The sequence below is a fragment of the Cladophialophora carrionii genome (assembly GCF_000365165.1).
Source record: "Cladophialophora carrionii CBS 160.54 unplaced genomic scaffold supercont1.1, whole genome shotgun sequence".
NCBI classification, from domain to species: Eukaryota; Fungi; Ascomycota; class Eurotiomycetes; order Chaetothyriales; family Herpotrichiellaceae; genus Cladophialophora; species Cladophialophora carrionii.
Window position 1 is genome coordinate 2,803,425 of NW_008481816.1, and position 24,712 is coordinate 2,828,136.

A 24,712-nucleotide genomic window follows, 5' to 3' on the forward strand; every position below is an offset into this window, starting at 1 on the left:
TAAACGCTTGTTGCGCCGTGGCTGCCTCCCCGCGAGCGCCGTGACTTCTTTCGCGTGTCGTTATCAGTGTCTTTGCCGACCACTGTAGTCCTAGTGCTCGGGCTTGAGGGTGGAACCACCCGGCCATTTGATTCCCTGGGACGCCTTGGTGTAGACCTCCTGCGCCTATCGCTGTCCGTCCTCGGCAATGACATTTCGTTAGGGGTCTCGTCTCCTCGCCTAATTCTCTGAGAATGGTTAACTGCTGTGGAGACACACACACACACACAGAGAGAGAGAGAGAGAGAGAGAGAGAGAGAGAGAGAGAGAGATTTGGCGGGCCTGGGTTCAAATTCGGCAGTTATGGAACGACTTGGGACTGCGCGCCCTGTGGGCAAGCGAAAGCACCGAGAGCGTTGGGTACATAGTAGTGCTGAACGTCTATTTGAATGGCACCGGTTTCCCTGCTACCCAGTATCCTCTACTGTCAAACCCATTCTTCTGCTTCACACTGGTCCGAGTCTCACATGCCACGCGAAGATTCCCCTAGAGTTCTGTCTTCCTGACAGCATGGTCATCCGAATCTATGTACCATGCCCATTTCTTACAATGCTCGCTGATCGGGCACCACGAGTTGGGCATGCATGCATCATCACCCACACACAAGCGGACCCTCGCAAGCTGCGCAGCTCCCCTCGCCGCGGCAAACAGGTGATCCTTGGACCCTCGCAAGTAGTCCTGAGCCACGATTTTCTCGTTGTCTTTGAACCTGTCTCGGATTATTCGTTGGAAATCGGAGGCCTTGACATGGGCGCCGGAGAGGAGCAGGAGATCAAACATGATATCGTGGTCGTGCAAGAAGCGTTCGAGTGCATGTTCCACCCCGTCCCAATCCGTGGTGTTCGCTTTGGCATCTTCTTCATCCGCCCAGAGGAATTTGACGGAGCCCGGCTCGTGAGGGAATATGCCGTCGTCGCGTATCATTGACCGCAAACTTAGAGAGGATCGATCGAGATGGACGGAGAGTACCGACTGTATGTGTCTGCCTTTGTATTTTTCGCACTCTTCGTCCGGAACCTCGGTTACCGGATCCAGCCAGATTCCAAAACAGTTGTCCAGGTTATAGATGTGTAAAAGTGAGAGCTGGCTCTGTCTTTGGAAACTGAGGCGGTCGAGTCCAGCCAAGTGGACAAGTTGTCGAATCGACCGCGTGAATGTATCACTGGTGCTATTTTCAAAGTCTGGGATCGCCAGGAAGACCAAGTTCTTCGATAGTGGCACCGATTTATTCGCCTCGGAGAAAAGTGTGCTCATCATCTCCGCGATTGGGATGAGCTCCTCGTCGGTGGCCTGAGGCGAGGTCCCGGCGCGGTGCTGTAACCGTGCCTGATACCACGATCGTAGCCGTTGTAGGAGCGGATGGCCAATGCTCGTCTCAGAACTTGGTACTTTAGCATTTGGCGCAGACACCTCGACCAGGTGCAGGTGCAAGGACTTACTTATTCTCGAGGTCCAGAAGAGGGAGGTCAACATCAAGATGGTCCCATAGTTCCATGGCTCGAATATATGCTTCGGTTCCGTGTATCAAAGCAACGTCGGAGATCGTACCATTGGTAAATTGAATGCTTGTGGAGCTGAAGCCGGATCAGAAAGATTTTCTTTTGCACTTCTCTTGTCTGACGGTGGTGCGTACCCATAACTCGGTGCTAAAGACAAGCCAACACCTGAGAAAAAGCACCTCAGTGTCCCTCCTTTATCACCCCCAGGGGCACGGCCCTCCGCAGCACATACCTGGGGCTTCTTGGAGACTAAGCGGACGGCAATCATCACAGACAACTGTGGCGCGAACGCAACTCATAAAGGTAACCAGGATAAAGATAATCCATCCATGGCTCGGCGGTGATGAAGGGCTCGACGAAACCATGTTGAGCAGCGGTAACATCACCTAAAGTCGGAAATGTTGCTTTCCCGAATTGGATCAGCAGCAACGGTGAAGATACTGTATCCTCCTGGAAGCTGAAACGCACATTGCGGTCAGGCTAGCGAAGCAGTATTCAATGTGTCCAAAAGGCACTAAGCTATCATCGGGCTCACAAGGCCCTGACGTTCCAGTATCCGCGCGGCTGGTCTAGGAGGGTGGGAGGGTGCCACCTTAACCAATTGAGATTGCCGCAAAGCCTTTGGAGGGCTTTCCCGGGAAAGCAGCGAGATTCGTGAAGGTGACAATGGTATGGACTTCAGTAGAATGGGACATGTTTAATGATGAAGGACCACGGGAAAGGTCGAAACCCCTCAAGACAGATCAGGCGCCGCAGATACATAGCAGGTGCCAGCCAACGTCTCCAGCGCTAGCCCGCTGCACCTGCCAAACCTGTACATTCTCTTGACTCTCACGTGACTATGTAGTATCGTCCCGTGATATCCGCCAAGGCGCCAAACACGTCGATGTGTTAAGCTCAACTTCCCTTCAGAAAGTTGCACCTCAACTCCGACCCCTGTTTAACCATAGTCGACGATGCCCAGTGGATGCATTTCTCAGCATTTGAGAACTCTGCCGACTGAAGTTAGTCAGGAGATGCAATGTATACGCTTTCAAGCGCTGTGGCAGTGCACGGCGCGAGACGGCTTTTGTCGTGAACGGCTTTGAACAGTTATTTTGGCAGAGCGCTTGGTCGGCCGCTACAAATTTACTCTTAACAATGTCGCAGTCGGCACAGCCATATGGCCTCGAGCAGGCCAGTCTCATCGTGAAACTTCTTCTACAATATTTTAAGAAATATGCCTTCATGACCGCAACCGGACCATCTTCATGCGCCACGATGCCGACCTCGAAGCCCTGCGGTTTTAGTCTCAACAATTGCACACATTGTCAGCACTTGTGTGACTACATATATGAGCGGGAGCTACGTCGAATACCTGTAGTACGCAAGTACTGACTGGAAAGCCGACTTTCTTTGTCGAACTGTTATTCTTTGCACCCAATGGCATCAGGGTGCGTGGACAGAGAAGCTGTTCGAGCAGCTACAACTGTGACTTTCAACAGCATACACTCGTGTTTCCGTTTGTCAATTTCTCTTTCTGTGATCTATGAGACGTTCCCTTCAACTTGGAAAGGTGACTTCGACCTACAGAAGCCAAGGGGCTGTGCGACGAGACGACAAGACGGAAACCACAGCATCATAACGCCCTCCCAATTTCATCCTGCAGAGACGTGACAAACGAGTCAATCTTCATACCTCTCATGAATGACAGAAGCCCTTGTCTATTACAGCGCCTAAATACTGTGCTGAGATTTGAGCTAGGTAATGACAGCAAGAGAGCACCACAGGAGCAGCGCACCTAAGGAGGGCGAGCATATTAGAGAAGAGGGCCAGACTGGGATCCCACAGCCTCTCAAACGGGTCCCATCGTCTAAAGTTGACGAAGGTTGATGCTGTAGATGAAGAGGAAGAAGGAAGACCAACAGGCTTAGACAGACTCAAAGAGTGCTCAGGTATCGCTCAGGGAGCGCTCAGGAAGCATAGAGGCGAGCGGCTAACCAGAACGGGAAGGCGAGTGCTAGGCTTTTCGCATGATGCTACCCAGGTAGGTGTCGTTCCCAAATCTCGGGCTGACACTGTTTCGCACCAAGGCACTGTATTTGATCGTTCCTAGAGGGATTTCCTTGCTGACATCAAGCCAATCACCTACCGAAGTAAACGCTGCATTGTGTGAGGGTTGCTGTTTGGCTGGCAGAGCCTAAGGGTCGTGGTGCCAGTTTGCTGGTTCGGTCGGATAACCGACGTACAGTGTGCAGGTGATTGTGGAAGCATTCGACGTGCGGCCTGCCACATGGCTCGTGCTTGGATACTGCTAGTATCATGGTCCTCTAGACCTGGCAGCCTCTCGAACAACGACCGCTGGTGGGTTGACAACCCAACTCGTGAGGCATATCCGTCGACATGGCGGGCAACACGACACCATGATCTGGAGACCGGTCTGTGTCCAGTTCCATTCCCTTTCGGAGGGGAACCATAAACTGTGGACGTCGTCATTCAGGAACGGCGTTCATACGACAGACAGGCGGTCTCTAACTGATGCCTCTTGGTATGCTGCACGAAAGGTGATCGCTTTGGTTTGACTGTGCGGTGGCGAAGACTCACCTTGTGTTTTGCGCTTCGCTTGTATCAAAGCAAACAATGAGCATAAAGACGAGGCTCGGTGGCTATATGTCTATACTTCCTTGCTCACGCCTAGTAGTTTGACTCTGAATTAGTGCTGTCTGAGCTGTTCTGAGCTGTTCTGGTGCTGTTCTGATGCTATCTCAGGTCGTTAAATCTATGAGATCTCATAGTGTCTAAAGCAGTCAATACAGTATCAGGACAGTATCAGAACAGCATATATACAGATTCGAATCACTAGAGAAGGCTGTGTTATGTCTTGTGGCCGACTCTATTCTTGGGGCATGACGATGAGGAGTTGGCCGATTGATGAGTCTTTGTCGGCTTGAGACCAGCACAGAACACTGGTGAGGAGTCTTCTCTGTATGTGCTTTCTGCCGCATTCAACAGCAACAGACCGGTAAAGAGAGTACCCGTTGCGCAGTTGCTGGTGTCAACGCACACTTCCTGCGCGAGTTGGGAGATGAGTTGCCGGATCCCTTTTCTGAGCTTCGTGCATGCGTCAGCTGAGGTACTTCGTACATGGATGGCAGACGAGGTCGGAGCCAGTGGCGCCGTGAGCGCGAGTCACGGACGGACAGGGGTCATCTCGTGCCGAACAGTGAGCCCACCACGCTTTCGTCTGGATCGTAGAGTCGCAGTTCGCATAGCACGGGAGGCACATTCGGCTGGAATGTACTGATCGAGGGAAGAGCGGGGAATGCGTGGACGGAAAGGCTGGGGGCCAGCCGCAGGCCTGTGTATGCCTTGCCGTAGGTACTGGGTACGTCCTGGGTAGATGACCCGGGATGTGTGATGGGTACGAGGACAGCGTTGCAGCCAGTCAACCCTACGACCGATTGAATAGCTGCACGGTCATAGGTGCGGCATTTTCCTCGACCATTGAATGCGCCCAGTGTGCGAAGTCGATCGTATGACCTTCCTAGCTCCGTAAAGAAGGATGACTGCGATGATCGCCTCGGAGGTTCAGCGGCCTGAGTGGCTGCTAGGCCGCCTGTAGCTACTGGGTAGGCAGCATCATCACACTCAAGCCTTACGGGAACGGCCCCAGCGGACGCCACCATGTTGGATCGTGGAGATGCGGGCGCCTGACGCGCATCATTTCCCCTCTCGTGAGTCAGCACGAGTTCAACCTTGGTGTCATGATTGTGCGTAAAAGTCTGGCACCTGTCTGGGTTCAGCTTGGTGTCGCAAAGAGGCTGCACGCCGGTTCTGAGGCGGCCACACCACGACAGACGGCCAAAGTCAACTTCTGTGTGTGCTGCACGGAGCTTTTAGCCTAGCGATAGAGGGCCTTCAGGCGACCGTGAGCATTGCGAGCCTTATACTCGTAGCGACTCTGATGGGTCAATGTTCGCATCGCCTCGGGTGGCTCGGAGCGTGTTGCTCGATGGTCGTCTTACAGGCACAAGGTACACGGTGCCCAAGTACAGACTCTCCGCTTTACATGACCGTTGACCGGACTTTGTGTCCTTGTATTCTATGTTGGGCTACAGTGATCGGGCTTCACTGCGCAACATAATATTCCAGCTTCAGAAAGTCGACTCCGCACATAGGCTGGGTGATGGCGACCCCCAGACTTTCCTGCTTCGGCACTGTGACTCTGGACATGCTCTGGACGCTCAAGACGAGCCCTTCCAGCTGCTGCTCAGATGCATGATGCTCTTGGTACCAAGACTACCACCCCCCGTCGACCGCCCTATCCTCGTCCCTATTTGATGATATCGAGGCAAGACGAGTTTGACTTTGAATGGTATGTCATCTGCCGATCGCAGGATTGGGGGATGCGAGGAGGAACGGGCGCAATCATGCATCCTCAGCTAGGCGGCGCCACCAACCTTGGCCGGCGTTTGAGCCGTCAGCCCGAGACACGATCCCCAGAGCAGCCCCGGTCGATCACCAGCCCATCTGTTTCCAAGGCGTCCCCCGTGTGTCTTGTTGTTTCTTGTCCTGTTCCCAAGCACTGTGAAGCTTTGGAGATCTCCAACGTGCCGGCTTGTGTGCACTGCGGTGGTAGAGGGCGCGAGATCGGACATCAGTCAAGAGTCGGCAACCTGCACGCGTCAGTAGAGAAACCACATCGTCCTTGAAGGCGTCGATGACGGCATACATGCTGTTTTAGCAGAGCATTGTGCAGGAGTGACTCCGTAGTCGCCATCATCTCGAAACAGTCTGGGGGAGCGTGACCAGGCACATGCTGTGGGGACGGCGTGTCCGTCCACCCACCACCATCGGCGCTACTGCATTACTTCTAATAAAGAGAATGTGATCAGACAGCTCCTCCCCGTGCTTTCCGAGGGCGCACGGCGAGGACACGGAAAAGGAGAGCTAGTCCCTTCCCAGTACTATGTCCAGACGAGGGCAGCAGTGGTGTCAATGTGTCTGTGCGACTCTCGTGCGAGTAACCAGTACGCAGCTCGCGTTGTCTGCTTGCTTCTATTCTATTCGCTATCTACTCGGAGCTACTGCCTGTCACTGCATGTGCCAGTTCTTATTGCCCGTTCTCATCGCTGCCCGTTGGCTCATGCCCAGCCGTTGTGTTGCAACGGCCCTCGTCGCTGCTTCAGCGCGCTAATCCTCCTTGCCGCGCATGTCGTGTGATGGTTCGCCCGCCTCTGCAACCATCCCTGCTCCATGCTCGGGGCAACATTGATCCCTCTAGCCGAACAAGGGCTTGATCAGCGATGTCTCCAGATACCGGCTCCCCAGCTCGCCTCTCCACTTTCCTGTCGCCGAGATGCAAGCGCCACAGGGCACCACGACTACCCCAGTAAGCACTGGGTGCGGCGGGGGATATTTTGACACCTCATTCATGTTGCGAGATATCTGGTTGGGTCGGGGGCCGCCACAGCTTGCCTGCGCCCGATGGCAGCTCTTCCCTGGCGAGTACTGTCACAAGTGGTAATTGTGCTGTCGCGTGAATAGAAGGTACAGTCTCGCTGCGCGCTAGTGAAGCTCACTTCACGCTTCGGGACGTTCATAAAACTCTCGTCCTTCCCACCTGGTTCACCACCACCTCCTCCACCCTCCCCCTCCACTGCATTGAGTCGTCCGACACCTCGCATCATCGACATTGACAACCCACCATGGCCGAGCTCAAAGATGCCATCGCTGAGCAAGAGCGGAGGCCTGTGAGTTTGCCCAACACTCGCGAGAACACTCTATTGATTAGGGTGTGGTCGATGTCTTCGCAGACTAACGGAGTTTCAGAGTGTGCTCTTCGCTGATGAGAGCAAACGCAAGGCCAGCCTGGCACAACTGACCGCGAACACTACTGGAGAGTGAGTGGAAACACTTAGACCCCTCTGCATCTGTGTCGCTGACGTCCTCTGTAGAGTCCGCAACCGTAAGTGCCCTTACCGCTCGACCCTGTGACATGGAAACCCGAGTAAAGCACCCATCCTGTCGGACTTACGAGGCGATGCCCATGGGAATGCGCCCGCAGAACTGGTCTGACCAATCCCGCGAGAGGAGGCCCGAGTCGTATCGTTGGATTAGTCAGCGCATTTCGGTGGAGCACATTTTCAGGGGCGCAGCCTCGTTTCCCTCAGACAAACCCCTCCCCACGGATCTTCTCGACACTGACACGTCGGCAGCTCTCGTTGGTATACCAAGAGAGGCGCTTTTGCAGGATGTCGAAAACTACGCCAACGAGAACAACCTGAACGACATCCTTCCCCTTCTCAAGAAAGGCGCGTTGGTGGCCCAAAGCCCTCATGCGATCGAACACATCCCGGAGCTGGATGAACCCGAACGTCAGCTTCTTCGTGAGGAAGTCACCCATCGCTGGAGGCATCCGAAGATGCTCTACTTCACCATCATCCTCAATTCAATCGCTGCCGCCGTGCAGGGGTGGGATCAAACCGGGTCCAACGGCGCAAACTTGACCTTCCCAGTCGCTTTCGGCATCCCTGACTCTGGCCCCGTGTGCGAGGCTCAGGGCAACTGCGAAGACAACTCGTGGCTAGTAGGCTTCGTCAATAGCTGCCCCTATATAAGCATCGCCTTCTTGTAAGTTGACCGAACTCTCGCTGGAAAGGGGTGTGTGTCCTGACCCAACAGTGCCGGATGGATTTCTGATCCCATGAACGATTGGTTTGGCCGACGAGGAACCATCTTCATCGGCGCCATCTTTTCCGTCCTTGCTCCTATCGGTTCAGCCTGCACACAGCACTGGGGCCAGCTGGTCGCCACCCGTATTCTGCTGGGCATTGGAATGGGCCTGAAAGAAGTCACGGTTCCAGTGTTTTCCGCCGAGAATGTGAGTCCTTCTCTACGTCCCTGGCTGCTCTGGGGACAAGTTTGAGCGGACTGACCATGAAACAGTCCCCAACGAACATTCGAGGTGGTCTCGTCATGTCATGGCAGACCTGGACTGCTTTTGGGATTTTCCTCGGCACATGTGAGTCCTCCCGTTTCAGACTCGCACATGTCATTGCACATTGCACCATCGACCTAGTTGGCTGATACGGATTTGACAGGTGCGAACTTGGCGGTCAAGGATACCGGTGACATTGCCTGGCGTCTGCAGTTGGGATCGGCTTTCATTCCAGCCGTACCCCTCGTTATCGGTATCTATTTCTGCCCGGAGGTGAGTTTGAAGCATATCGACTACCTGCCCCAAGCTGACCGATTTCGAGTCTCCCCGTTGGTTGATGAAGAAAGGCCGTCACGCAAAAGCGTACCAAGCTCTGCTCCGACTCCGAAACAGCCCTCTGCAGGCCGCCCGTGATTTGTACTACATCCACGCACAGCTGATTCAGGAGGATATCCTGGTCGAGGAGTCGGCAGTCGCCACCCACGGCAACATCTTCACCCGCTTCATCGAGCTGTTCACCATCCCTCGCATCCGACGCGCAACCCAGGCTTCCGGCATTGTCATGATCGCTCAACAAATGTGCGGCATCAACATCATCGCCTTCTACTCCTCGACCGTCTTCTCCCAAGCAGGTGCCAGCGTTACTGGGTCCCTGTTGGCATCGTGGGGTTTCGGCCTCATCAACTTCATCTTTGCATGGCCCGCCGTCTGGACGATTGATACCTTTGGCAGGAGAGCTCTCCTGCTGTTTACCTTTCCGAACATGTGCTGGACGCTCCTGGCGGCCGGATTCTGCTTCTGGATCCCCGAAAGCAGCGACGCCCATCTCGGCATGATCGCATTCTTCATCTACCTGTTCGACATCTTCTACTCTCCCGGAGAAGGGCCCGTCCCCTTCACCTATTCGGCCGAAGTCTTCCCACTCTCTCATCGTGAAGTCGGCATGTCCTGGGCGGTGGCGACCAACAACTTCTGGGCCTCGGTCTTGTCTCTGACGTTCCCGCGTATGCTTCAGGCAATGACTCCCCAAGGTGCATTCGGCTTCTATGCCGGTCTCAACGCCGTCGCCTTTGTCATGATCTTCCTGTGGCTCCCGGAGACCAAACAACGGACCCTCGAAGAATTGGATTACGTCTTTGCCGTGCCCACTCGCACGCACATGCACTACCAGATCAACCAGGTTGCGCCGTATTGGTTCAAGACGAATGTCCTCCGTCGCAAGGGCCTCACGTCGCCACAGCTGTACAAATTCGACGCTGACGAGTACGCCGAAGCCCGCGGCATTTCGGATCAAGAAGTTGCCCGCGAAAAGACCGCCACCGCGGAGGTCTGAAGCGGAAATACCGAGAGCTCAGCCCAGCCGCTTCTCCGAACGGAATGGTCTAAAGAAGACCACTATGCATCTGGTTTCGGCCAGGAAATGGGCAAACAGGGAACCCAGTCATTCGTTACGTAGAGGACATGAAACGTATTCACCGAGACGTCGGACGACCAAGCAGATACCCCTTTACCGTCACGGTACGTTTGTACGTTTCAGATACGGAGTACTCCGTAGTTTAATCGAATATGCACGAGAGGAGCTTGGGTTGCGATCTGCAGGACATTACAGGAGAGGACAGTACAGGACAAGCCAAGATCCTGTTGTCTCGTCGTCCTGTGCAGCGTTTTCAACTAGCATTTGTTCTCCCGTACGCAGTCACCTAGCAGTACCCGTACCCGTCTTGGCATAATCAGTACTGAGTACAGTACTGAAAACATGATGACCCCTTCCCTTCCCTCGCTCTCATAGCACGCGACGCCACGTCATTAATACCTTAATGTACTCGTACAACTACCCGCACAAGATACGATACCGAACCGCGCGAGCCTACACATGTACAGGTGATGCAGGCAGATCGACAACCTACATGCTCCTCCTCCTCCTACTCCCACGAGGTTCTGAGCTAGATACCTCATAGAGCGCAGTACGTACCACCGGGTTGACCACAGTAGAGAGGATCCCTTATGTCAGCCCTAATGCAAATCCAACTTCACACCGACCTGCTTCCTCATTACCTCTTCAGGTAGCAGGTAGGTATCTAGGTACCTAGGTCCGTACCTTGTTCAAGCGCAGGTACGCAGATCAGTACCGATACGGAGTACTTGTACTCGTAGACACAGCATCCGACTTTTTGCCGGACGTCGATCAATTCAAAACCTTTTCTTGAATGGGCTTTTCAGGCAGCCGGTGCCTCGCTCGAGTACTACAATACCGTGTACGAGTCACGAGTAGCAGTATTCGTACGAGGAGACATAGCATCCGTTCCCCCTCTCCCCACATGTCGATCAATTCGGATCCAGATCCTTCCGTTGAACGAGAGCACGAGTACCGTGTACCTCGTACATAGTAGGGGGGTTAACGTAGTTTCCGTGCTTCCGAATAGTCAATATTCAATATTCAACATCTCACATTCAACGTCCAACGCTGACGGCCGACATCCAGTGTCCAAAGCGATGCATACGACAGTGCTTCGCGTGTTGCTGGGTACTAACTCTAGATGTTGTAACCAGCTGTTTACGAATGTCGATCGGTGGATGGATACTGGGTGGATGGGGGGAAATGTGACTGAGAGTCTGAGAGTGTCTCGATAGCGTGCACCCTTTGTACAGTACTACAGTACTACAGTAGCGAACCTATCCCTATAGAGTGCGGAGGACAGACGGTCTCCTTTCACCATTATATTCACTCATCTGAAAAGGGGAATAATCTAGATCTAGGCGTCTCTACAGCTGTCCACAGTATATATTCCCACAGTACTCCGTCTATCCTACTATTGTAATACGGCGCTGAAGAGGTTGTGGTTGGCAAGGCTGCCGTTCCCCTGTAGAATGTTCAGAGAAGTAACCCAGCGTTCTGATCGAGGAAGGCTGCGCTCCTTTCCTTTTTATTTTTGTCTTTTGCATTCGACATTTCATAGAGGGGATAGATACGGATAGACAATACACTATACTCAGTTACAGACGTCGTACGTTTCCTTCAAGATGTAGGGTAGTTGAGAGTGAGAGGGGCAGTGCCTGCCGCCACAGAGAGGTACGCCCGTTGGCAATGAAGCCTCACCCGTGTTCACTATAAAAACGGATGCGCCGCCCCTCTAACGGTACAGTACAAAGGGAGAGACTTGCACGGACAGCTCTGTAACTAACTCCCCTGGCTAGGGGATTGGTGTTTTGTGTTGTTGCGTTAAGCTGTATTATATTGGATTGCATTGTGTTGTATCATATTGCGCATTGGCTACCACCATTAGGATCACAGACGTCTACAGGTAAAGAGAGGTACCGTACTGATGGCCTTTCATGGCTGTTACATGTTCAAAGGGTGGTCCACAATATCCTCCTTCCTAGATTACACTGTGACAATGCTTCTTTAGATGTTCCAAGATACGTACAGAGTGTACTGTATCCAGCGGGCGATCAGGATAGCTTACCACTGCCCATGCATTGTCCCGGACGCCCTTGGTATGCAGTGGCGCTGTTTGGACAACAAACACCACGTGCCTCCAAGCCACCATTGGAATGCTTAATCTCCCCACGAAGTAGCCACATACACTTCCTGCATCGCACACCAGATGACAAGTCGTCCTATTTAGCAAGAGAAAGCATGCAAAGTGTATAGTTGGCGCCAGCCTCCCTTCAACGACAGCCGTTAAGCCGCGGTATGATGCATCCGACGAACCGCGTCCGCGAACGCCGTAGCCCTGGGAGTCACACTGGCCGCCCGTCTCTCTCTGCCGACCGACTCGCCCAGCACTTCTTCATCGACGATTGGGTTGAGAATGACCATGGTGTAGAGGAAGAGTACACCTGGAAACCGCATCAAGTGCGCTTCGTCTTGTGGTATCAACTGACCACGTACATACCCAATGATGCTATAGCCACAGCGTTCAATGTCACTTTCGACGCGGATGGTGATGATATCCCGGAGATGAGAGCCGTCAACGTTCAAAAGATCATCGACGTGATAAAGAACCGGATGAAGCTGATCGACATGGAAATCGCCGAAAGAGGCCTAAGAAGATGGTCTCGACCGAGCGAACTAGGCTGGATACCCTGCGACCATGGAATGAGTTGCGCGACGCTTGCTGAAGTGTCCCACGGAGCCATGACCAGCGTGATGAAAAGTAGCCAATTGAGGACCAGGGGCGCAAGAGAGATAGCTGCCATGGCGACAGGGGAGGGAACTTGGGACGATATGCTCCAGTGTCCGAGGATGCATAAGGAGGCTGTGCCTGCAAGAACGATACCGGCCTGTGCTCCTGTTGCTCCTTCTGTCGAAATATACCGAAGGACACCACTGCCAAAGGAAAGGAGGAGTAGGCCCATCGAGGTCGTGAGCTTCGGTGATTGATCGAACAATTTGAGTGCTCCATCAGTCGGCGTTGGCCCAGTCACAGGACTGCGCTCTTCGCCCAGGAAGTCGAGTGCGACCCCATCATCCATGCAAAAGTCCAATCCCACAGGTTCGGCCATTACAAAACCCGCAGGGTCATCTTCAAGCAAGGGAAACCACAGTCCGGCCAAGAAAATTCACCGCTCGCCCGGCCGGGCCCAGCCAATGGCTGCAGTCGACGAAGACTCCGACGTCGACTTGGATGATCTTGGACCGGCACGGCATGTTCGAGCTGAACCCATATTGGCGAGCAGCAGGTTAGCCTCTGGCCGTGGCTTGTATCAAACTGCCGTTCCGGGATCCGTCACAACATGTTCTTCCGCCAACAGCTCGAGTCTTGCCTGTGCAACACCACGACTTCCCGTGGCAGCAGCTAATTTGAGCCGGAGCGCTGAGTTCCCACAAGCAGCTGTCCCTACTCCCAGTGCGAGTGCTGGGATCATCGTGCCTCGGAGACGAGGTGTTGTCCGAGCAGTGTTTGAATTCCTTGGGAGATCCGATACTTTTTGGTTCATGCTCCAACAAACCGTTCGAGGGATATGCTTGTGCGTCATCCTGGAGCCGTCTTTCGAGCTGCTGAGAGGAGACTCCAAGAACTTGCCCCACTACGCGAAGGAGGAGCACTGGCGGCCCATCCTGCATGCTGTAGGCACGATTCTGTTCGCCCAAGAAGTGATCGGGTATGCATCACGTCGTGTCCGTGACTACGCACGGAGACGCTGGAGAGTCGGCCCCAGTACCACTGAAGCACCGCACCTGTTGACCGCTGAATACATAGTGTGGATCTGTATTGCCTCTGCCGCGGCAACCTTGGTCTGGCCCCGGTGGGCCCATCATACGCGGTATCTGATTCAGAAGATCGCACAGCCGCTCACAGTCCAAGAAGCAACCAGGGTCGAAGTTCCAGGCTCGGATGAGCCCACTTGATGACAGGCAATGCCCCGGACACTCCGATTTCGAGGGGATGGATATCATGAGCCCCACCAGCGACTATTGCCTCTCACACCTCCAGTCTCAAAAACAGACTCCTCTTCCTCGAACTTCAACCTCTCGACAACCTGACGGGCTCGGAAGCTCTTGACGAACTTCCAAGCTTCGGTGTCGGCCAGGTTCCACGCCTCTGCGACGTTCCGGATTTTAAGCACAGCCTCGTCCTGACTGTTGATGGTCTCTCTAGCCTTGCGTAGGAGCTCGACCTCTATGGCCGCTTGCTCTTCTGTGGGCGGGTCGGGCTCATGAGCTTTCTTACGTTCAACAGGGAGACCGGCAGGGACTTTAGCCCAGCGCTCAGGCCCCGGAACCGGAGGTAGTGACTCCCCATGAGAGACCGTCGTCCTTGGCACGGGAAACCCGAAGTGCCAATCGAGGTGCTCCAGCCAGTCTTCTGGGAAAGGCGCTATCTTTTCCTCAACAGGCCGGTCATTCGTAGGCGACTTGGGCGGAGGCGGCGGCGGGTTGAAAGACGCAGGAAAGTGTTCGGTAGTGAACCACAAGGAGCGGCTTCTGCCATATTCCGATGCTACTGCATCTTTCAAGCTTACCACACGGCTTGGGCCTCCACGGGCGTCTCCTAATAGATCTCGAGTGACGGCCGTTATCCATGGGTCGCGGTCAGTATTTCGTCGTATGTGGGCAACGGAAATGTCGTCCGTCTGGTTGGTGAGAGTGATCATGGTGTACGGGTGAGGCACAACAGCAATGGTGAACAGAGAAGAGGTATTGCTAAAGGAGGGAGCGGTTTTGACGCCGAGCTTGGAACCTGTACACGGGGAGCATTTTGGATGGTTTGGTGGACAGGATGACTGCAAGATGGAGTTGGGACATTCCGCAAGAAGTCGAGCCAGGTCTAGTGAAGGTTTAACCAGAGTAAATGTGTGAGCTGCAAGAGGCTGTAATACAACGATGCCAGTGCTAAAGGTGTTCTGCCACGTGACGTGGAGATGGGCTCGCATAAGTTCAAGTAACGAACGCCGACCCTTGTTTGGGTCTTTCTTCATCAGTTCTGCCAGGACAGGGTACTTCGAGGGAACCGTCTTCGAGTCGTAGCAAGCGATAGATGTCGGCTGCTCGACCTTGAACCTACTTGAGTCGATGGCATCGGTGATTGCCTTGTAGGAACTGAGTTTGACGTCGTCCAGAGTCGCCTTGATGACATCTTCTATTTGAGACTTTTCGCCGGCAAAAAGCCCGGATCCCAAGCCTTGATACTTGGTGAGTTGAGGATACTGTCCGCGGCGCAAATGGGAGAGCAGGTCATCATCGTGGGCGGCCATAGGCAAGCAGTGCCAGCTTGCGAATAGTCCAGTGCCCATATGGGCCCATGCGAGCCATTCTCGGAAGTCCTGTTCCAGCGTCGCGGGCATGCCTTTGGTATGCAGAGTCTGATAGAGTGGGTGGCCCATTGCTTCGGCGTCCGTCAGGATCACCGGGCGAAAGCCATGGGCCCACCACGCTTGCCTCCAGGTCAACAAGAACTCCTGGTCGATCTTTTTCGTCTCTTCATCTTTCTTGGCTGACGCATCGTAGAAGGTATAGAGGGGCGGTCGGTCAGCCAGCGGAGGCAAAACGACCCGGTCCTCATCGAGAGTGACCGAGGAGGAGAAAGGGTTCAACCACTTCCAATCGCTGTACCACGAGCTGCCTTCATGTGTGCTGTTCTTTTGCTCCGGAGGCTTGTGTGCAGAACTCTGGAAGGACCAGCGCAGACTGTTGGGCACGTTGATTTTGGGGACGAGGTCTCGGATGCCGTCCGGATATTGCAGTGCGTCGATGACTCCCGCGGGGGATCTGTCCGACGTGGACGTGAATATGAGGATGCCGATCAAAAAGATTGCGGCGATGATTATGTATCTGGTGAAGTGGCGCGGAGCCATGGCTGACTGGGCGTACTGAGCAAGCGAACGACTGGAGGAAAGGGGCAACAAATATACAATGCTTGAACGCGCACAAAGGCAAATCTATCGCAGAATCGAAGACATATTGGCGGATTATTGCAGCTCCATCCTGTCAGTGTCGTCGGTCACCTCGCACAGTCCTGATGGTCAGCTCAATCCTCTCGAGTGCGTGCGTGAATTGTCCAACCGTCGGACATTTGAACTCCGGGGAAGAAACACGCTCGACGAGGAACCAATCGGAGAGTTTGATGGTCTTTAGAACAAAAACGGCTAGCTCGTGCAGCAAGTCACGTGGGACATAAGCCTCCAATATCACGCGCCCAGTACGGAGTCCTGCTAATGCTCCCTTCAATTATTGTACTGATACATTGATCGAGGGTGCAAGATCCCGCTCGTCCCATGTCCCCAGTCTGATCTCCGTCGAAGTCATACGGTACAAGGCTGAATTTGAACATGTGGATTGTACGTGTGTAATACCCTTTCTTCTCTCTCGGCTTCGCTGGGTAGGGTGAGCCTTTTCACCCTTGTCCTGCCTATCGAGAGACACCTCTTATCATCTTCTGTATCGTACATGAATTGTGAGCTCTTGGCTTCACGCCGTCTCTCCATCTCACTTAAACGCTCGTTTCCAAGGCATCCACAAGGTTTGTCGCATACTATGACACCATAACCGGCCATACAACAACAACAACAACAACAACAACAACAACAACAACAACAACAACAACAACAACAACAGTGGCTCATCTCTTTCTGACGCGATGCTCGTCTCTCCGCCGCCCTCTCTTCCCCTTTTTGGAATTTGCCCCGCCCTCCAACGGGATGTCCTTCATCAAGTATCTCTGCAGCTGTATCAGATATTCATCGATGTGATGCCACTTCTCGCTTTCTGCCACCATCTCGGTAGGAGCAGAGTCTGTGCCGAAACCGACACCAGTGCTCGCCGCAGGTGTATTGCGAGCTTCGCCCGTCTGAGGGGTCGCTCGGGTTACTTGATCCTCAAAGTCGGCATCGTCAGTAACCTGGATCTCTTTCGCGGCAACCTTGGCCGCTGCCCGATCTTCCTGGTCTTCAGCTTGTTCAAGCACAACGATATTCTTGTCCCCCGCGGTGCCCAGGACACGATCCATGGCTCTGCCGGCCTCGTCTTGCTCGCCCTCTCCGTCACCAGTGTCAAGCATGTCCCGATAGCTCATCCTGGCCATGTAATCCGTCGTGAAATCACCTTCTTGGATGACCACATCATCGAGCATTTGCTTTTGATTGGCTTTTCGGAGGATATTGCTCTCGATCGTGTGTTCGCTCACAAACCGGTAGATGTGCACATCGCGAGTTTGGCCAATTCGATGAGCCCGATCTGTACACTGCTTGTCCATGGCGGGGTTCCAATCCAGATCGTAGAAGATGACGGTATCTGCACCAGTAAGGTTGATGCCGAGACCGCCGGAGCGGGAAGACAGGATGAAACACAGAATGCGATTGTCGTTGTTGAATCTCTCGGTGAGGATCTGGCGCTGCTCGATTTTTGTGGCTCCGTCAAGTCGCAGGTATCGGTGACCATGAATGTTCAAGAACTGTTCCAGGATGTCCAAGACCTTGGTCATTTGCGTGAAGATCAGGGCACGGTGGCCTCCTGCTTGGAGTTTCCGGAGGAGTTTGTCGAGTCTCTGCAGCTTACCGCAGTCATATTGGAGGAGCCGCTTGTCCGGGAAGGCGATTGATAGTTTCATGCGAGCGAGGTGGAATGGATCTGGATGGTCCCGGTCGAACCTCCAGGTTGTCTGCGCTGCTTCTCTAATGAGCTGGGCGCCCGCTTCGGTGACAGCTCGGGTGGAGAGGTCGGTTGCCACGACAGAGGGGGTGACACATGCATACCCTTCCACAAAGGGTTGCATTTGCTCGGAACGTGACTGGACAGAGTGGACCATGTCGAAAAATTGGACGGGCATCTCGGACTCCCACCATTTCGACAAGACTCTAGGCGGCGAGAGTCTGGACAGTCGCTCATATTTGGCGTCGATGGTAACTTGTTCGATCAGGCCTCGGCCGTAGATTGGGTGCTGATGGTGCCTGTAGGCTTCGTAATACATGGTGCGATCGAGTTCCTGAAGCCGAGCTCTCCGCCCAACATTCTCCAGCGATCCGAGCACACCAATGCGATTGTCTCCACGCCATGACGAAGCACTCGGTGCGTTGCTGCTGAAGACACCGGAAGAGGCCAGGATCCTCCTTGACTGAGATTCACGCAAGCCCTTAAACTGGTGGTACGCATGTCGTTTACTAGTCTCGATTGCCTCAATCATGGACATCCCCTCATTGGAAATCGGGGCCAACTGCAAAAAGTCGAGGTCTAGATCGTTCGAGGCGTCCAGCATAAGTCTCCGACGCACCAAGAAATCTTTGATTTCGAAGTCGGCCGAAGCAGCTTTAGGCATTGCGAGTGATGTGTTGATGGGCCGCGTCTCGAATAGATCGGGATGGTTGCACACTTTGCGCAGCTGCATCAGTGCATTGATGATTGACAGGTAGTTCCCAGAGGCCAGTGTTTCCTTCGTTTGGGCTCTTGACATGAAGCCATCGTAGAGTTGGCGTTGGCGCTTGGACAACCGACACATTTCCACATGCTCGTACTTGGCAGGCATCTGCTTCTCAACGTCTGCTTTGAGTCTGCGCAGAAGGAATGGGCGAATGACTTTGTGCAGTTTTGCGACCTGCTCGCGATCTTCCTCGTCCAGGACCTGCCGGCCATGCTCGAGGATTGATTCGACGGGCCGTTTGAACCATTCCGACCACTCCTTCAAGCCCGCAAAAGCGTCGTCCTCACCCTGGTCCTCTTGGCCATAGTGGAGGAAGAACAGTAGTGACCATAGCTCAGTTAAGTTGTTTTGAAGAGGGGTGCCGGTCAAAAGCAGCCGAGCTCTGGTGTTGAAGGTCATCATCGTCTGCCATCGCTCCGAGCGAAAGTTCTTGATGTTGTGGGCTTCATCCAGAATCATGTAGTGCCATCTCCGTCGCTTGAAAGAGTCCTTGTCTTTCAACACGAGCTGGTATGAAGTGATGCATACATTGAACTTGTCGTCTGCCAACCACCCCCTTCTCTTTTCCTTTCGTTCTGTCTGATCACCGTAGTACGTCAGGATCTTGAAGCCAGGCAAGAACTTTTTGAACTCCATTTCCCAATTCAGCATGACACTTGTCGGGACAACGATGAGATGGGGACCCCAGACCTCATGGACTTCAGCAAGGTGAGCCAAAAGCGCAATGCTCTGAATCGTCTTGCCGAGACCCATCTCATCCGCTAGAATTCCACTCCGTCCTTTCGCATAAAGATTGGCCAGCCAGTCCAGGCCTTCATGTTGGTATTCGCGTAGAGTACCTCGTAACAGACTCGGAACAGGTGTCTCGATGGTCGGCTTAGTGTCTGAAGGCGTCGCAGGCGGGGCCGGATCGATTTGAGCATCAATCGACGAGACAGAGTCGGGATCGGAGACTTTGGTGGCTGTGGTGTGGGGAGAAGTATGAGTGCTGGGGTCCCGACTCACAGCATCCTCCGAGTGAAGGTGAGGTATCTCCAGATGCGAAGGTGATGTGGCGTCTCGTATCACAGCGTCTTCACCCTGTTGACTAGCTACTACTTCCAGCTTCACACCAAGCCGTTCTGTAACATTGCCTTCCACCTTTTCTGAGGCGATATGATCTGGCACGCCAGGCCCCTCAGACTGGTCGCCATCCGGCCTCGGCTGCTCTGGCACTTCTTCCACAGGGTCGGTGTTGCGACTTCCGGACTCTCCTTTTTCGACCTCCTGGTCGGCTCCTTTCTCAATTTCCGCGCGTTGAGTTTTCGAAAAGAGCATAGAAAGAAGGTCAGGCTCGGCTTCCTCCTCCTCACTCTCATCTTCCTCGTCCTCGTCTTCGTCTTCGTCTTCGCTCCCATCTGTGTCAAACTCCGAATCCATCTCGGTCTCGGGATCTGACTCTTCTTGATCCAGATTCGGACTTGGCCGGTCTTCATTCGGCCCTGGTGCCTCTTCTGCATTCTCTGTCTCCATTGACTGGTCGTGCAGATTGTCATACTTCTTTTTCAGTTCCTCCAGTGACATCTCAGCATCGGCGTCCTGGCTGTCTGGTTCCGATTCGGACTCTGTCTGGCTGTCCGACATTTGCTCACTGTTTTCCGACTCAGGGTCCATGGTTTCGTCCACAGACATGTCGGTGTCAGTATCCGTTGTCATATCATCCTGCTCCGCAGCTCGACTCAGCATCTGATCAGTCCGATCCAACACTCGAGCGAGGTGGCCCTTCATCTTGGCTTGTTGCTCTTCCTCATACTCCTTTTGTCGCATGGCATTGACTTCTATTCTGACGGCGGTCCAAAGTTTGTCGACATCCTTGACCACAGACCGATAAGCCGCAATGCAGGCCTCCCGCTGTTCTTGCACGATTTCGGCGACAGTCTTGACCTTGTTTCGACTCTGCTTGTCCTCGACATACTTTTTGGCCTCATAAGCCAGGATCTGAGCCTTCCTCCTATGATCCTTGGTCTCCACCTCGAGAAGTTTCCGAAAGTGCAACACGTGCGCGAGCAGGTGATCATGATGGGCATATTGTCTTCTTGGCTCGGCTTGTGGCTTGGGCAGCGTGTCCATCAACTTCTTGTCCAGTACTCCTCCTCGTTTTTGTGCCTGTCTGACTTTGGTCCTCACCATGGCTTCCTTGTTGATCTGGTCTTGTGTCAAGGTGTCCTCCGCCAGCCGCGGCTCTGTCTCATCTTTTTCCAAGAACTCTTCAAAACTTGCGAACTTCTTCGATGGTGGGATATTGGCCGGAGTTGCAACAGTGGGCGGAGGTAATTGGACGCGAAAGATGACTTTGCGCAGAGTGAGTGGTGGGGTTGGTGCTCTGGAAGACACCTCGGGCTCGCTCAGAGATCTGTCAAGGTCGGAGGAATCACTCTCTGATTCGAGTTTGACAGTGCCATTGATGGGTCGTTGTTCTTTGTGAGCACCATTCACCTTGAGTGAATTAGGCCGAGGGCGGCGACCGCCAGCGCTGACCGGACGACTGAGAGACTTGGAGGACTTGGGCTGCGGGGTATGTGAAGTTTTTGAGCGGGCTTTCTCGAGTTCCTTGATCTGTCTTTGCAAGTTCTCTATTTTGGCGATGTGCGCGTGGGTGGCGGAGTCGCGGCTCTTGGTGGGAGGAACAGCAGCGCGCTTGACGGCCGATGGCGAGCGTGAAGGCACGACAACCTCGCAGTTGGACTTCCGAGCGGACATGTTGATGTTGTACACGGGTTTGACATGCTTCTGATGTTCCTCCTTGACTTTGTCAAACGCCGCGCGGGTCTGCCTCTTATTCGACTGGGGTTGCAGGTCGAGCGGGATGATGTTTGTTCGTCCAGACTTCCGACGACCATCGACTACGAAGGATGTCGGGCCCTCTGCGACGACCCGTCGCCATGGAGGGGAGACGGGTCGAGGAGATTGTTTATGCTCGGGCCCTGCAACCTTCCGCTTCTTTGCCGGCGGCTCATGGTTGGCATCCTCGTGGCTGGCATGGTGTTCGACCGACGAGGTGGGAGGGGTTGCGTGGGCGCGAACGGGCGATTGACGTCTGTAATGCAGCGGGTCTGATCGATAGTCAGTTTGAACGAGTCGACCGTTACTTTGATGATGCATACCTTGCCGTCGTTGCTGATCCGGAGTGTTGGAGTGCGTGAGCGAGTCGCCGGTCGGGGTCGGCATCGGGCGCGGTCTCTCGTCCTGCGCCTGTCATGGCAAAATTGTATCCTCACAAAACGACCTTTTTGGCGACGGGCATGTTCCACCAGTAGGGGGCCAAAGTAGTCGAATCGCGGGCCAGAATGTAGAGGCGGTCGAGTCGGGGCGGCTGACGAAGTTTGAGTGTGCTCGCGACGACGGTCGGCTGGTGACGGGCAGTGCAAGTTGGCTGTGTTGGTGGAAAATATCGAGGTGGAAGGAAATCGGAAGGGAGCGCAGGGCGAGAAGAACAGGCACTGAGCATGACAGCTTCCTTCCCCCCATCAGCCCAATCAATGCCCAGCATTGCCATTCCTTTGCCTTCATCCAGCCCGCAAACCTCACCTCTCCACAATCACGACCATCGGCTTAACTCTCTTGATGCACTGATCTGGAACGGCGAGACTCCCTGTGCAGCTCCTTGGGGGCCCCTTCTAGTCCAGCATGTTCTCTCGACGAGCCGTGACCTTCGCGGCAAGGTCTGCTCGATCCATCGCCCGACCTCAGCCACCACCGCAATTCCAACCTCGACTCGGCCTCCCGCGAGCTCAGTTCTCCAGTACAACATGTGCAAAGGCAGCGCCCGCCAATGTCGAGAACCAACAGGACGACCCTGAAATGGTGCGTAAAATACCACATTTGAGACTGACACACGCGGACAGGCCAGTATGCTAACTACTGCGTTGAAAGAACAACAACTACATCAACCCTCCCCGCGTCAAGCGATCGCACCGCGACCCCTACGCCGACTGGGACGATAAGCAGGAAATGCGCAATTTCGGAGAACCCGTCCACGAAGACAATGATGTGCTAGGTGTCTTCTCGTTACACGACTACACTTTCATGTCGACCTCCAGAGGTCTGTTGCTGTGGGCGGGCTTTATCTCGGCCGTGCTGGGAGTGTACTATGGCGTGTCGGCCACATATCCGGGCAAACCAAGTGCTCCTAAAGAATACGAGGGCGGTTTGTTCGAAGAGCTTGGGGGCCCTGGCGCCGTGCGGGTGAGCCCCTCGTGCGCCCCATGGAGCTTGTCTTTCAGCTAATGAATAATAGGCACGCATGGCTGGTGACCCGGTGGACGAGGAACAGGTAACAGGCGATCTCCAACACAACCCACAAATATCACGGGACGTCGTGCTGAACCAGGGCCGAGAGACACAGGTCTGACGGAGTAGATGGACTCCGCCGTCTGGCTGATCAACATGGTGGCCGTTGACAAGGAGCTGTACATAGGTCAAGACTTCGGAAACTCAATGTTATGCTGTGGTCACTTGCACATTCCGTAGGTCTTTTCCTGGCCAGTGCTCGCGCCCGTGTCCCAGACATTGTTGTTGGGGTTGAGTCCTACGCTCTGGCGACGACCTGCTCAGGACTGCCATCGATTATGTTTCCTACCCCCGGGACAAGTCTCGATGCGCCTGTGGGAGAGATGTGAAGCATCTGGTGTCTACAGCGCGACCAACTGGCTTCCACATTAATTATGACAAGAAGATCGAAGAAACGGCACAATGCATCCAATGTTGTAGTTTACACCATAACTCTGTTCGAACGCTGGGTATGAAAAGCTCACAAAAGTCCAACGTGCCGCCCTTTATGTGTGCTTCGGCAGGCATACAGCCCCATTCATTCCAAATCCTCACAAGGAGTGTCGTTGCAAATGTTCACAACCAGGGGGTCAGAATCGGCGGTCATCCAAAACCCCGTCCGTGGGCCAAAATTCGCCGGCTTCAACTCAGTGGAAGCGATTGCTTCTGAATGAGAAACAACTGCTGCTCCGTCGTAATGTAGGATATACTGCCCACTCAACAAACCTCGTCTGCTCTAAGCGACGGTCCAGATCCCTAACGCCACCGTGAGAACCATGACCCAGTAGCCACTCATCTCCACAGCCAACCTCACGGCCGGACTGACCTGGCTCGGATCACTTGGATCGGTGCCGCCGCTCGCAGTCGTTCCATTGGCTAGGCTTCCATTGATGTAGGTGCTCGTCGTGCCATTGTCGAACGTTACCGTGCGCACAGTGCTCGTATTGACTGGCGCAACGGGTGTCGTTGAACCGTTGGTGACTACTTGGGTCAAGAAGGTCGAGTTGTTGTCCGGGTCACAGCCGCAAACTTGATACCGCTGACACAAACATGTGACGTTCGAGGTGCGATTCTGCCCATTGTTGTCGATCCAGTGGTAGGGATAAGCATACGGGTAGGCAAATACACTGCCGTAAAGCCAGAGTGCCGGGAAGAAAGCAAGCGCACCAGCCCCGATGAAGAACGGCGCAACGCCTAGTGTAGGGCTCCTTGCGCCAGCGGTGTAAGGCACCACCGCTCCCCCAGCGTATCGATTACCATACTGTTTGGGCGTGCCGCTGCCAGATATTGTCCGTCCACCCACGTTGCTCGCGGGGGAAAATGAGTATGGCTGGCCGTTGGGCCGTGTTGACGACCCTGAGCCCGAACTGCTACCAGACCCGGTGCGTCCACTTGAAGAGCCTCCCGAGGAAGAAGAACCACTTCCGCCTCCTTTACCACCTCCGCCGCCTTTGCGCTTTTCAAGATGCGCGAATTGGTCGAGTGGGGAGGCGTCGCGAACCGAGATGTCTGTCGACGGCGCAAGCGGTGGAGCGGAGGTAACGAGGGAGGTGAGGTATAGGAGGGAGGCTAGTTGGAGAAACTTCATGTTTGCGCTGGTTTATGGAACGTCAATTGCGTGTAAATCAAGGTCTGCCGCGTCTGACTGGACTCCGTGCAGTGCCGCAAGGGGTGGTTCACTGTGCTCGCTCGCTGGATTCTGCGCTTGCTCAAGGTAGACGAGGAGGTGCAATGCGAGCAGAACTTTCAAATTCAATCGCTTGACGTATTGTGTTGATACGAACAAAGGAGCGAAAACTCGAAAGTGATATAGGGAACTGCCACTTGTTAAAATGCGAATCCGCCGACGAACAGGGAACTGAACGTGTTGGATCATCAGTGGTGAGTGGCAACCTGGAAGTGTGGCTTCCCCCCAGATTCTTAGTGAATAGCATGACGCCCGTGTATTTGACACAGCACTGACATTGGCCACAGCAAACACGCTAACATCACTAATCGCTATCGATACGCTCGGGAATACGCCGAAAACGTCAGGAGTCAGCGAGCGGGAGGCAGTGCCCAAACTCGCCTTTCAGACAGAGCTCGACTTC

The 24,712-nt window shown here is 54.2% G+C and overlaps 7 protein-coding genes across 7 annotated transcripts; 3 read left to right on the plus strand and 4 right to left on the minus strand.

Annotated features, from left to right (window-relative positions):
• Window positions 1–525: 525 nt before the first annotated feature.
• Window positions 526–1,534, minus strand: G647_00993 (uncharacterized protein; the record flags this gene model as incomplete). The annotated part of the gene is made up of 2 exons (XM_008724395.1): window positions 526–1,420; window positions 1,479–1,534. 2 exons carry the CDS (start codon window positions 1,532–1,534, stop codon window positions 526–528), a joined length of 951 nt encoding a protein of 316 aa, XP_008722617.1.
• Window positions 1,535–7,225: 5,691 nt separating this feature from the next.
• G647_00994 (uncharacterized protein) lies at window positions 7,226–9,790 on the plus strand (the record flags this gene model as incomplete). Its single annotated transcript, XM_008724396.1, has 8 exons — window positions 7,226–7,270; window positions 7,350–7,420; window positions 7,475–7,485; window positions 7,736–8,150; window positions 8,202–8,400; window positions 8,466–8,541; window positions 8,621–8,730; window positions 8,780–9,790. 8 exons carry the CDS (start codon window positions 7,226–7,228, stop codon window positions 9,788–9,790), a joined length of 1,938 nt encoding a protein of 645 aa, XP_008722618.1.
• A 2,364-nt stretch (window positions 9,791–12,154) lies between these two features.
• Window positions 12,155–12,841, plus strand: G647_00995 (uncharacterized protein; the record flags this gene model as incomplete). Its single annotated transcript, XM_008724397.1, has 1 exon — window positions 12,155–12,841. One exon carries the CDS (start codon window positions 12,155–12,157, stop codon window positions 12,839–12,841), a length of 687 nt encoding a protein of 228 aa, XP_008722619.1.
• A 1,013-nt stretch (window positions 12,842–13,854) lies between these two features.
• G647_00996 (uncharacterized protein) lies at window positions 13,855–15,756 on the minus strand (the record flags this gene model as incomplete). The annotated part of the gene is made up of 1 exon (XM_008724398.1): window positions 13,855–15,756. One exon carries the CDS (start codon window positions 15,754–15,756, stop codon window positions 13,855–13,857), a length of 1,902 nt encoding a protein of 633 aa, XP_008722620.1.
• A 764-nt stretch (window positions 15,757–16,520) lies between these two features.
• On the minus strand, window positions 16,521–21,521 carry G647_00997 (uncharacterized protein; the record flags this gene model as incomplete). The annotated part of the gene is made up of 2 exons (XM_008724399.1): window positions 16,521–21,406; window positions 21,458–21,521. The coding sequence occupies 2 exons, from the start codon at window positions 21,519–21,521 to the stop codon at window positions 16,521–16,523; spliced, it is 4,950 nt and encodes a 1,649-aa protein (XP_008722621.1).
• A 459-nt stretch (window positions 21,522–21,980) lies between these two features.
• G647_00998 (uncharacterized protein) lies at window positions 21,981–22,580 on the plus strand (the record flags this gene model as incomplete). Its single annotated transcript, XM_008724400.1, has 2 exons — window positions 21,981–22,157; window positions 22,227–22,580. 2 exons carry the CDS (start codon window positions 21,981–21,983, stop codon window positions 22,578–22,580), a joined length of 531 nt encoding a protein of 176 aa, XP_008722622.1.
• A 778-nt stretch (window positions 22,581–23,358) lies between these two features.
• On the minus strand, window positions 23,359–24,210 carry G647_00999 (uncharacterized protein; the record flags this gene model as incomplete). The annotated part of the gene is made up of 1 exon (XM_008724401.1): window positions 23,359–24,210. The coding sequence occupies one exon, from the start codon at window positions 24,208–24,210 to the stop codon at window positions 23,359–23,361; it is 852 nt and encodes a 283-aa protein (XP_008722623.1).
• Between the last annotated feature and the right edge of the window lie 502 nt (window positions 24,211–24,712).